This window comes from Pempheris klunzingeri, chromosome 2 (genome assembly GCF_042242105.1).
Source record: "Pempheris klunzingeri isolate RE-2024b chromosome 2, fPemKlu1.hap1, whole genome shotgun sequence".
NCBI lineage: Eukaryota > Metazoa > Chordata > Actinopteri > Acropomatiformes > Pempheridae > Pempheris > Pempheris klunzingeri.
The window spans coordinates 1,371,862-1,384,170 of NC_092013.1; the positions used below are offsets into that span (position 1 = coordinate 1,371,862).

Consider the following 12,309-nt stretch of genomic DNA (forward strand, 5'->3'; position numbering starts at 1 on the left):
GAAGTCGATGAGGATGATCGCAGGAAGTCGACCCACCTGGTAGCAGGAAGTCGTTGAGGATGATTGCAGGAAGTCGATGAGGATGATCGCAGGAAGTCGACGAGGATGATCGCAGGAAGTCGACGAGGATGGTCGCAGGAAGTCGACGAGGATGGTCGCAGGAAGTCGTTGAGGATGGTCGCAGGAAGTCGACGAGGATGATCGCAGGAAGTCGACGAGGATGGTCGCAGGAAGTCGACCCACCTGGTCGCAGGAAGTCGACGAGAAAGGAAGTCAGCTTTATCTTCAGTTTCACTGATGCTATAATTTCTATTTTAATGTTTTCATGTTCTGTTTCATGTGAAGCACTTGAACCATTTCATGTATGAAAGGGGCCATACGAATAAAGACTGTTATTAATAATTATTACTATTACTAAAAATAATAAAGTACTTCACTATCATTATTTTCATTATTAGTGGTGTTTTTAACATCATTTTATTGTTTCATTGTTCTTATTTGTAAAAATAAATAAATAATTGATTTTATTTTCTCTTGCAAAGCTGCATTTTATGAATGAAATAATGGACGTTGTTGCTGCAAAGATCCATGACTGCTGATTTTTAAAATATCCCTCATGGCTCCTTTAACATGCTGAGTCCTGACTACGGCTGCACCGTGCAGCCAAACTTCAGTGAGATAAACTAAAACAGGTCCACTCGCTCCAGCAGCGCCTGTGCTGCTCCCTGCTGGACGCTCACACATGTGACACCACTCTGACAGGCTGAAGAGCTTCAGTTTCCCATCAAAAAGGGCTGTGTGGCAGGGGTGAAAATATTCTAGATATAATGTTCACATTTTTTTAGGAGGTCCATTTTCCTGCTGCCCCCTCCCCATCCACAGCAGTGCATCTACTGTAGCTAGTACACTTACTTTGGAGAAGGACCTCAGACAAACACACTTCAGAGAACCCGAACTGCCCCTTTAACGTAACAAAAGCTCCTGTCTGTGTGTGTGTGTGTCATCTGGGGGAGGCCTGGATGGTCTCGGTGCAGGCGGCAGGCTGAGACAGAGACCTCTGAGCTGGCGGTGAGTCAGTTTACCGTCTGAAGGGTCTGAGTCACCGAACGGACACCCAGGTGTGGTCACTCTTTGTCTCTTTATCGCACGCTGCCTTTGAGGGCTGAATCACCGGGTGGAAGACTTGCTCTTTCTCTGCTCGTCTGAGTGTTTCTCTTCATCTTTGTCCCTGTGGTGCTCAGAATATGCACCCTGAGGTACAAGTTTATAGACCCACGACCAAATCATGGATCTTTGTGCTTATTTACAATTATGGTTTTGAGCTTATTGTGTGATGCAGGTGTGTGGTTCCTCTGTGTCCACATCCTGGTGTCTGAGTGACTGGTAGGTAGTAAAAGTGTTGGAACTGGTCCAGTAGATCACCTCAGCCAGAACTGGTCCAGTAGATCACCTCAGCCAGCAGCCACCAAACGGGCTGCAATGGCTGCAACGTGATCCTTTGGGACAACTGCACCTGATCACAGTAGGTCCACTAAAAGAGCTTGTTTGATCCACTGACAGGCTCAGAGTGTTATTCTAAGTGTGTGACAGCATCATGGAAAGGATCCCTACAGAGAGAGACCTGGAAGATCCTTTTGGTTTAACCACAAACAGCACACACACCAGACTACATTCACTAAAACAGGGATTTTAGCTCACAGGACACAGGAGCTGCTGCTCTGCTGCTGCCTTGAGCAGTTTGTCTTTTTATGTTATTGTGTGTTAAACACATCATCGTGTTGGACCCAAACTAACTCTTTAAAACATTTAAGTCACACAAAAACAGAAAAAATGTAACCAATCGAGACAGCAGTGGACCAACAATTACCTTGTTAAGTTACTGTTTTTGTCAATGGAGTCTGGCATCTTTGAAAACAGTGATATGATGGCTGTTTGTGTACCAGTTCCAACACTTTCAGTACCTCTCAGTCATTTAGACACCAGGAGATGTACAAATAGGGCCAGGGCTTAAAACACCAGCATTATCCTTTAATTAAAGGTTAACGCTTGTTAGCAGTTAGCAGCAGCACTAAAATGCTCTTCCTGTTCCTTGCTTCTTGTTGTGTCTGTCTCCGTCTCCCGGCACAGGTGTGTGTTTGGGGTAATGGCCATGAGGGTCTACGGCGGCGGCCAATCCCGTTGCAGGTGGGATAAACCAGGGATTAGGTGTGTTTCTCCGTGAAAGCAGACAGACAGACGAGCACTAATCTGACTTTAGCCCTGCAGTGAAAAATGGCAGGCCTGAGCAATCCCCCTCTTCCTGCAGTTTGTGTACAGTGTGTTCACAAGTGTGTGTGTGTGTGTGTGTTCTTACATCTTTATGGTCGTCCAGACAGGTGTGTGTGTTGGGGGGGGGTCTTGGGTTCAGGTAAGAGGAGCATTACATAAAATAACAGCTGACTAAACATCGCTGCTCTTCATTTAGAATATTTTCCCTGCTTCACACAGACCTTTCTGACTGAAGCTAGCATCAAAGCTACCAGACTCCATTGACAAAAACAATGATTTTTTCCTTGCAGAGCAAAGGAGCTTACTGAGCTGCCTAACTGGGGCTAATGTGCTAACTTGGGGCTAATGCTTTTGCTAACTGTGGCTAATGTTTATGCTAACTGGAGGTAATGTTTGTGCTAACTTGGGCTAATGTGCTAACTTGGGGCTAATGCTTTTGCTAACTGTGGCTAATGTTTATGCTAACTGGAGGTAATGTTTGTGCTAACTTGGGCTAATGTGCTAACTTGGGGCTAATGCTTTTGCTAACTGTGGCTAATGTTTATGCTAACTGGAGGTAATGTTTGTGCTAACTTGGGCTAATGTGCTAACTTGGGGCTAATGCTTTTGCTAACTGTGGCTAATGTTTATGCTAACTGGAGGTAATGTTTGTGCTAACTTGGGCTAATGTGCTAACTTGGGGCTAATGCTTATGCTAACTGGAGGTAATGTTTGTGCTAACTGGGGCTAATCTGCTAACTGGGGCTAATGCTTATGTTAACTGAAGCTAATGCTTGTACTTGATGGGGCTAATGCTTGTGCTAACTTGGGCTAATGTTTGTGCAAACTAAGGCTAATGTTTGTGCTACCTGGGGCTAATGATTATGCAAACTGGGGTTAATGTGTGTGCTAACTGGGGCTAATGCTTATGCTAAATTTGACTAATGTTTGTGCTAACTTGGGCTAATGTTTGCATTTTCCTGATTTTCCACAGCAACGGGAAATCAGCGAGCTTGGCTACTCCAGCCAGACAGTCCATTGTCAATTTCCACTTTTTAACGGACACCCAGTAGCCAATCAGAACCCAGTATTCATCCAGATCACATGATGTCCTTAAACGCTAACGTGAGATTTTCAGTTTTCTACCCACCACGTAGAAACGACATTTGACCAAAACCTGCACTCCAAGATATTATGAACAGGTTTAGGTCTGGCTGCTCGCACACACACACACTCGCACACACACACACACACACTCTCTCACACACACACACACACACACACACACACACACACACACACACACACACACACACTCTCTCACACACACACACACACACACACACACACACTGTGGCTGCAGCAGCTGTGTGAGGTAATGTCTGTCTGTGTGTCGGTGAAACACCCTGCAAGAATAACAAATCCACCTCTCTCTCTCATCCTCTTTCTATCTCATTATCTCACCCTCTCTCACCCCTCTTTACCCCCCCCCCCCCCCCCCCCCAAACTCCCCCCGTGTCTGCTCTCTCTTCCTTGCTCGCCCACCCCGACTCCCCCGCTGCTGTTTGAGGCCAGACGCAGCAGACTATTAAAAATGTCCTCAGCTGGGAGGAGACTGTGCTGTAAACACAAGGGGGAGGAGAGGCTGGGGGAGACGGGGGAGGACGGGAGGATGAGGAGGAGCCATGTGGAAAAGGAGGAAGATGAAGAAAAGAAGATTAGAAACAGAAGATGGAAGTGAGACCACAGACGGTCATCTCCATAGTAACCACAGTTCATTAATGACAGTCATCACGCCAAAGACCTTCGGACGAACACGCCGACACGCAACATAGCGTGTGTCTGTCAAACACACGAGTCAAAGATGAGTCGGACTCGCCTGGAAGAACTTGGACTACTTTGGGACTCGGACTCGTCTGGAGCTCGTGTGACACTGGGACTGGGGTTTGTCTGAGACCAGGACCTGGACTCGTCTGACTCCCACATGAGTCCAAGTCAAAAAATGAGTCCAAGTCCCAAAGGAGTTCAAGCTCTGCACAAGTCTCAGACAAATCCCAATTCCAGTGCCACACGAGTCAGAGTCCGAGTCCGAGTCCGAGTCCGAGTCCATACAAGTCCATGTCCCACATGAGTACGAGTCCAGGATGCGTTCAAGTCCCAAAGGAGTTCAAGTTCCACACAGGTCTCAGACAAACCCCAGTCCCAGCGCCACACGAGTCCTACACGAGTCCCAGAAAAAAGCCAAGTCTCAGTCCCACACAAGTCCAAGTTCGAGTCCCAGACGAGTCCAAGAAGCCTTTTCTCCGTAGACCTTCATTTGTTCCCAAAGAGAACGACGTTCAGGCGCTCTGACGAACTCACGTTACTTATTAAACTGTTAATCTCATGTTGAAATGTTTAAGCTCCATACTAGTTTCAGACAGCAATGAAAAGTCATTACATGAAGGAGGTCACAGTAAAACCACGTGTGTGTATCTTTATGTGTGTGTGTGTGTGTGTGTGTGTGTGTGTGTGTGTGTGTATCTTTATGTGTGTGTGTGTTTTGGGCTTATAAATATTTCATGTGGTAAAGATGAGGCATTTTGTAGTGGAATTTCCCTTTAATGGCTTTAATATCAGAGCAGGCGAGACGAATTCAGACGATTACAAGAGGGCTACACACACACACACACACACAGTGTTTACTACACGCAGCAGACACATAAAGGTTTCAGACAGACATATTACACGTTTACAGACACACACACACACACACACAGTCTGGTTCAGTGCAGGAGTGTGTGTGTGAGTGTGTGTGTGTGTGTGTGTGATAGATTTAATGATGTCATTGTATGATCACACTAATCAGATTATAGTGTAGCAGGTCTGATGTCTCTCAGCCTGTTTGTGTGATGAAGGTGAAGAGTGATGAGGCGTGATGGTGAAGAGTCTCTCCTGGCCTTTACGCTTTATTTAGAATATTTTCACCACTTTACACCAAACAACCCTTTTAGATGGGAAACTGTTTTCCTTATCTTTGCTCCCTCCAAAGTCACCAAACTCCATTGATAAAAATAGTAATTTTACCTTGCAGAACATGTCAGCGGCTGGTCTACTGCTGCCTCGATCGAGTAGTTTGTTTGTGTTATTCTGTGACTTTGGTGTCTTAAATGGTCAGTTCAGATCCAAGATAACTTATTGGTTCACTTATCAAGGCAGTGGTAGCTACAGCGAACCCCTGTGTTCAGCAAGGTAAAATTACTGTTTTAGTGAATGGAGTCTGGTGGCTTCAAAGTGAGCGAAGATTTGAGAGAGAGCGGCTTCAATTCACTGTCAGAAAGGACTGTCTGTAAGTAAGGCAGTGAAAATATTGTAAAAATTGTTACACTGAAACTGAGACGCTAGCACGGACGCTAAACCATGTACAGCTGTGGAAAGAGGCAGCAGGACATGCCTAAATAATAAAAAAAAATAAATCAACATCAGCTGTCAAACAGCCAACTCTGAGAGGGAACTGAAGCCATTCTTAGTCTCTTCACTCACTTCAATCCCACCAGACTCCATTCTCAAAAACAGTAATTTCTACCATGTAGAACATAAGTCGGCTGTGCTACTGCTGGCACAACCAATAAACTAACATTTCAGTTCAGAGCTGAAATAACCCTTTAAAACCCCCAAGTGCCACACAATAACACAAACAAACTAAATAATTGAGGTAACAGTGGACCAGCAACTGTCATGTTTTGTGAGGTAAAATTACTGTTTTTGTCAATGGAGTCTGGTCTGTGCCTCATGCAACCATTACGCTTTAAATAATCTGAACTGTCCCTTTAAGATCAGATCTCACATTGCAGAGGGGTTACATGATGTATCTCACACACAGGTGTCATATATGCATATTCATTATTATATTGATCCAGTCCATTCTTTGACTGTATAATGTGATTGTATACTCTCTCTCTCTCTCTCTCTCTCTGTGTCTGACACGACACCTCTCTTTTCCCTCTCCCTCTCTCTCTTTCTTCATTCACCATCCATCCCCCTCCTTCCCTGCCTCATTACTCAGTATAATCGGTTGTCTAGACAGAAACTCCCCACACAGATCACACCTGAGAGAGAGAGAGAGAGAGAGAGAGAAGAGGCGAAGAAGGAAGAGAGGAGGGAAGGTGATAAAATTATTTTTATCTTATCTTTAAATCCTCCACCTGTTCGAGAGGAAAAGCTGTCTGAGACATAAAACAAATGGAGGGAGATGCTTTCATCCATATTCATAACAGTCCATAACCCAAATAGCTCTTTTTGAAGTCATTTCTCCATTTATAGACTTTTACAGACGCGGCCCCTCAGCTCACATCTTTATATTGTCCTTATGTGAAGCCACACAACATTCTGCTGAGAAAGACTCACATGGCCTTTAGCAGGTGATTAGCGTAGCTTAGCTTAGCATGAAGACTGGAAACAGAGAGGAATAGCTAGCATGGCTCCACCACCAACTAGCACCTGTGAGGTTCACTAGCCAACACGGTGTAAACTGTGTATTTGATATGTAACATCATACGCCGTCATGGCCTCCACCTCCACCGCTACGCCGTTGACGCCCCGTTTTACATCTCCAATAAATCCTGGTTTGAATGATCTTCCTGTTTTTACCATTATGATTGTATGTGGCTGTCTTTGCTTTGTAGATATTTTGATGTTTATTCATGGGGTGACGATATATCTGAGATCTACCACTACTTTAACATTATCGTAATCATGGAGGATGATTTTGGATGAATTGATTTTAAACTATCGGCACTAATGTGTGTATTTAAACTGTTGTTACTTGTGGCCCATTGTTATTGGTGGCGTGTCCCATCATGCCCTCTGATTGGTTGCAGACATACAGACTGTGGCACTGATTGGCTGACAGCTATCTACCTGCAATGCTTTGTTCCTTTATTTTACCTGATGAAGATCTAGGAACTGAAGCATCATATTTTTAATAACGTTTTTTCCAAGTAACAGGACCATATGCAGGAGCACGAGCCGGACCTGGACCTGGACCAGGACCAGGACCTGGGGCGACAGGTCTGTCTCTATAGCTGCCCCCTCCCTCTGGAGCTCCATGTTCACATCCCTGATCAAAACTCTTCTCTTTTCATGTGTAATCAGTATCTGTTCAGTTTGTGTTTTTAACCTTTTGGAAAGTGTCAAGAAAAGCACTTTATAAACAAAATGTTTTATTATTATTATTATTGAGTGGCTGTACGTCTCTTTCTCTGCTTCCCTCTTCTTTCATTTCCTCCTTCTTCTGCAGTCATGTCCGTCTCTACTTCTGATCCTGTGGTGACCTCAGGCTGGACGTCCTCCTCGCTGTGAACTCCAGCATGGTGCAGAAAAGATGGGTGCCCATCGCCCCCTAATGGGCTGTGGGCGTACTGCAGACACATTAAACTAAAAACCACCAACATCATCCTGCTTATTTACTAAGATTATTCATAAAGTATAATGGTTTATTTTCTTAAGAACTAATAAATCGTGGCTTCTTCTGCCTGGTAAAAATCCTACCTTCCTACATACATGACATCAGGTGTCCAACAAACAACAACAAAAATACCAATTATGCAAAACTAAATATTCGTAAGCAAGAAAATAACAAATAAGTAGCCAAAGAATAGACTTACCTGAGAGCGTGCACACCTGAGATAGTACACTGAGCGTAACAAGATGCACCTGGTCGTCCCGAAAGGACAGGTGAAGCTGTTTCCAGCTGCACTCTGACAGAAATGAAAGTGAGATAGGGAGGATAAAAACTTTTCTGCACACCATCCCATCACCTACCTTTACCTGGCAGTATTGATCATGTAAATCCTCTGGAAACTGATTCGGCTTAGGTGAGACCTAACCTTAAAAGGATAGTTGAGATTATTCAAATTGTGAAGCTTATATGAGGCACTTGTCCATATTTGGTTTATGACCTACAGTGGGTGGCAGACCAGACTCCATTGACAAAATCAGCAATTTTACCTCAATCAGCACAGAAGTTGCTGGTCAACTACTGCCTTAATCAGTTAGTTAGTTTGTGTTATTGTGTGACATTCATGTTTTAAATGTTTAGTTCTGATCCAAACTGACATTATAATTCAATGATCATTGCAGCAGTAGCACAACAAATTCCCATTTTCTGGGAGGTAAAATTACCGTTTTTGTGAATGAAGTCTGGTGCTTTTCATGTGAGCAAAGAGAAAGAACAGCTTCAGATCAGATGAGGTGTCCAGCAGTGACGCCCAGTGGACTGAAGCAGCAGTGGAGGATTTCTGAAGACGCCCTGCTGTGTTTGTAGACTTCATGGGCAGGATGTAGTAGCTAATCATCTGACCCATTCAGTATGCCTCATGTTGCAGCCAGCTGGTGTCTCTCAGCAGCTGCTTCACTCACATGTTTCTGTCATTATTCAGGCTCCCTGTAGCTTTAATGTCCACATTTAGCACCTGGTGGTTGTTATAAAACATGACGTTCACTGCTGTGTAGTTGTTGGTTTAAGGTGTCTTTGCCTTAAGGAGAATCACTGTGGTCGTCCATGTTATTGCTGTATTCGTGCCAGTTTTTGTAGCTCACAAATCAATAATTCATTATAATATAAATAGTTTTTAGTTGTTTTCTTACTGGGCGTTAGCGGTAACAGTTTGAGTTAGCATTAACAGTTTGAGTTAGCATTAACAGTTTGTGTTAGCATTAACAGTTTGAGTTAGCAGAAACCGTTTGAGTTAGCTTTAACAGTTTGAGTTAGCATTAACAGTTTGAGTTAGCATTAACAGTTTGAGTTAGCATTAACAGTTTGAGTTAGCGGTAACAGTTTGTGTTAGCATTAACAGTTTGTGTTAGCTTTAACAGTTTGAGTTAGCATTAAGAGTTTGTGTTAGCATTAAGAGTTTGAGTTAGCATTAACAGTTTGAGTTAGCATTAACAGTTTGAGTTAGCATTAAGAGTTTGAGTTAGCGGTAACAGTTTGAGTTAGCATTAATAGTTTGAGTTAGCAGCTAGCTGTAACAGTACACATACAGTGTGAGCTAGCGGTAAACAGTTTTGGTGGTAACAGTAGAGTAACAGAGTTAGCTGTGACTGTGCCAACAGGGAAATGGATATTTAATTGGATGTTTCCACCAGCGTGACTGAAACTTTCACTCTGGGGTTCAGTGTTTGGCCTCTTCATCAACAAACACATTTATTTTTAATGATCCCGTCTGACATGCTGCTGCCGAGCCATCGCTCAGTGAAACTCCTGCCCTGCCAGCAGCTCTGTGAGGCTGCACTGAGGCTGCTGTGCTTTGACCTGCTGGTGGCGCTAGAGGAAAGGTCAGGGGACGACCACAGGTGTCGCGTGCATCCTCTTACCCCGCTGGGTTAAAATCGCTCTCGCTGATAGCGTGACAGTTCGTCTGACGGTCGCTGGGGCTGAACACACAGAGCTGTCTGAGCTCCAGTGGCTCCATCCCACCGTCACCACGGCAACACACACAGGAAGACATGTATGTGTCAGGGAACGCTGTCTCCACGGCGACGGTAAACAGGTCTGTCAGTGTGAATTACACACAGGTGAAACATTAGCTGGACAGAGAAACACACACGCACACACACACACTCAGGCCAGGACAGATGGCGGACACACAGCGAACATCTGAACGCATCAACTTCGTGCATCAGGATGAAATCTGGTAAAAGCTGCTGCTGTCTGATTTCTCTCACTCTGCTCTTCACGCTACGTGTAAATAACTTCTGAATGTTTTCTTTTAAACACACAAAATGTGCGTTACATCCTGCTGTTAGTATCGCTGCCCTCCACTCTCTCCTCTGGACCCTTCTCTTCTTTATCTTCGTCTGCATGAACTTTGTGTATAAGAAACAAGGTTTGACTGACTAACTGATCCTGTTACGGTGAGAAAAGTTATCGAGAAAACGAGGAGCGCCACTTTTTTTGCAAGACATTTGTGAGATTTTGTGAAGTAGCGAGTAGATTAGAAAGACGAAGTGCAAAGAGTTTCTGGTAAAAAGCGTCTTAAAATGTGTCTCTTCATAATGTGTGTGTAGGAAAGCACACGTTAAAGTTGAGAAGGATTCGGCTGAAGTCTGGCCCAGAAAGTGGGGCTTCCTCACTGAGGCATACAAGGAGGTAACACACACACACACACACACACACACACACACACACACACAGAAGAACACACACGTATAGAAACTGCTGTCTTGAAAGGAAAGAATGTGTAGATATTCAATCTGCTGTTTGTTTCTCAGTTTGAGAGGGACAGTGTGAAGCTGAAAGAGGTCAAAGTGACGCCCTCCCATCACCTGGCAACACGACCTCTGACCCCCCCAGAAAAATACACAAACGTATGTTATCTATCTATCTATCTATCTATCTATCTATTGATTTCGATTTTGAAAGATCAAAATCAAAAGTAGGACCAGGGAGTTGCCTCACCTCCTGAGAAAATGAAATAAAACATCACTTCCACTTTCCTGGTTCTCATTTTCCTCTGCGTGCCGCAGGATTCAACTGTAGTCGTCATAGCGACACCTTGTGAAACTGCCATGACGGCTGGCATTTTTTAAAATCGGGGTTGAGTGAATTAAAAAAATTACGGTTGCTATAACGGTAGCTCGGCCATTTAAAAACAACGGGTTTGTGCACAAGTGATGATTGTCTCCGATCAATCAGTGTTTTCACGTCCATGCTGTTCAAATGACGCCGTGTTTACCACGTTGTGTTGTTGATGTTTTCAGAAATGACTCAAGCCTCCAAAGTTAATTATTTGGTGGGCAGTGAGTTCATATTTTGTCATTTTAGTTGTGTCGCGTTTCTCTTGGTGATTTCATGTCTGAAGAAAATAAATTATATATTATATTCCCAACAGCCTCACATTTCTTGCATTAATGCTATGTTCTGTCGTGCTTGCTAGCTAGATTTTAAGCTTGGTGGCCTCTAGACCCCGATAATAATGTCTTTTAGCCAAAAATAACGGCCACAGGCTGTAAAAACCTCCCGTGGAGGACAGTCCACACAGGAAGTGGTCTGGACGTCCATCACTCGAGCGTCTGACAGAACAGAAGCGCCTCCAGTTTATCTAATCGATCAGTCCATATTGACTCTGTGAGACGCTCCAGTGATGTGGAGTAATGTCAACCAATCTCATGTTTTTGTTTCAGCATTTCCACCTTTCTTCTCTGCCTGTTATTTAGTGTGTTATTTAGCTAGCTGACGCCACGCTTGCTAACGTTAGCTTCTGTGTACAGTAGTGCACATTTCATTTCATCTATCAATCTATCGATCTATCTATCTATCTATCTAGGTTGGCCCTTCTCCTCCAGTTCCTCAGACAACTCAGGCCCTGATTGGTTGGCGCTCAGCTCACTCACGCCTCCAGCTGGAGCAGCACGGCCAGGTGCATCATGGGAGGCGTAGTTTTCTAAAGGTGCTGGGCTGGCCTCGGGACGCCTGCAGCTGACCAGGAGCAGGGAAACAGAGGCGTTGGCGTTAAATAAAGACATGAAACCCACCGTCACAGATTTAAATGTTCTGCTGTTCTTTATTAGTGTTTGTTAGCATCAGTTAGCGGTAGCATCACTCGAGATGAGATGCTCCGCGTCTGGAAAGTGGACGAGGAGACAAAAGGGTGTGTTTGGGTCAAGTCGGACAGTTTCCAGGAGCCTTTAAAAAAACAAAACAGGAAGTCACAGAAATATTTACATCCTGTTAGATTCATCACAACAATAAATCTACTTCTCACAGCGGCCTGAGTTTGTAGTTTTTATTTGGTTTGTAAGAAGTGATACAGTCCCTACGTTTAAGAAATTGAATGACTGAATTAACAGCGTCATGCAGAGGCTGCACAGAGGAAGGGGGAGCAGCAAGGCTTTCTTATCATCTTTATTTACTGATTTATGGTCATTTATATTCAATCCTTTGTATGTCTGCCTTATAGAGCACTTTGTCGACACTCGTATTGTAAGAACTGAGACTAATACAATCCAGCGTTAAATATAATCACAGAGAATAAGGAGCCATTCAGCTCTCAGGCGACAGCCGGATGTTTCCCACCATGC

The 12,309-nt window shown here is 44.1% G+C and overlaps 1 protein-coding gene across 1 annotated transcript; it reads left to right on the plus strand.

Moving 5' to 3' along the window:
• The first annotated feature begins 9,826 nt into the window (after nt 1-9,826).
• LOC139219557 (ciliary microtubule inner protein 1-like) lies at nt 9,827-11,726 on the plus strand. Its single transcript, XM_070851468.1, has 4 exons — nt 9,827-9,923; nt 10,297-10,378; nt 10,501-10,596; nt 11,556-11,726. Exons 1-4 carry the CDS (start codon nt 9,865-9,867, stop codon nt 11,709-11,711), a joined length of 393 nt encoding a protein of 130 aa, XP_070707569.1. The 5' UTR covers nt 9,827-9,864; the 3' UTR covers nt 11,712-11,726.
• Nucleotides 11,727-12,309: the final 583 nt, after the last annotated feature.

What these genes read in the sequence shown, in the direction of transcription:
- LOC139219557 (XM_070851468.1), top strand. Translation starts at nt 9,865, where the DNA reads ATGGCGGACACACAGCGAACATCTGAACGCATCAACTTCGTGCATCAG. An exon ending in TCACTGAGGCATACAAGGAG is followed by an intron (nt 10,379 to 10,500) that starts GTAACACACACA and finishes TTTGTTTCTCAG; the next exon opens with TTTGAGAGGGACAGTGTGAA. An exon ending in CCCCAGAAAAATACACAAAC is followed by an intron (nt 10,597 to 11,555) that starts GTATGTTATCTA and finishes CTATCTATCTAG; the next exon opens with GTTGGCCCTTCTCCTCCAGT.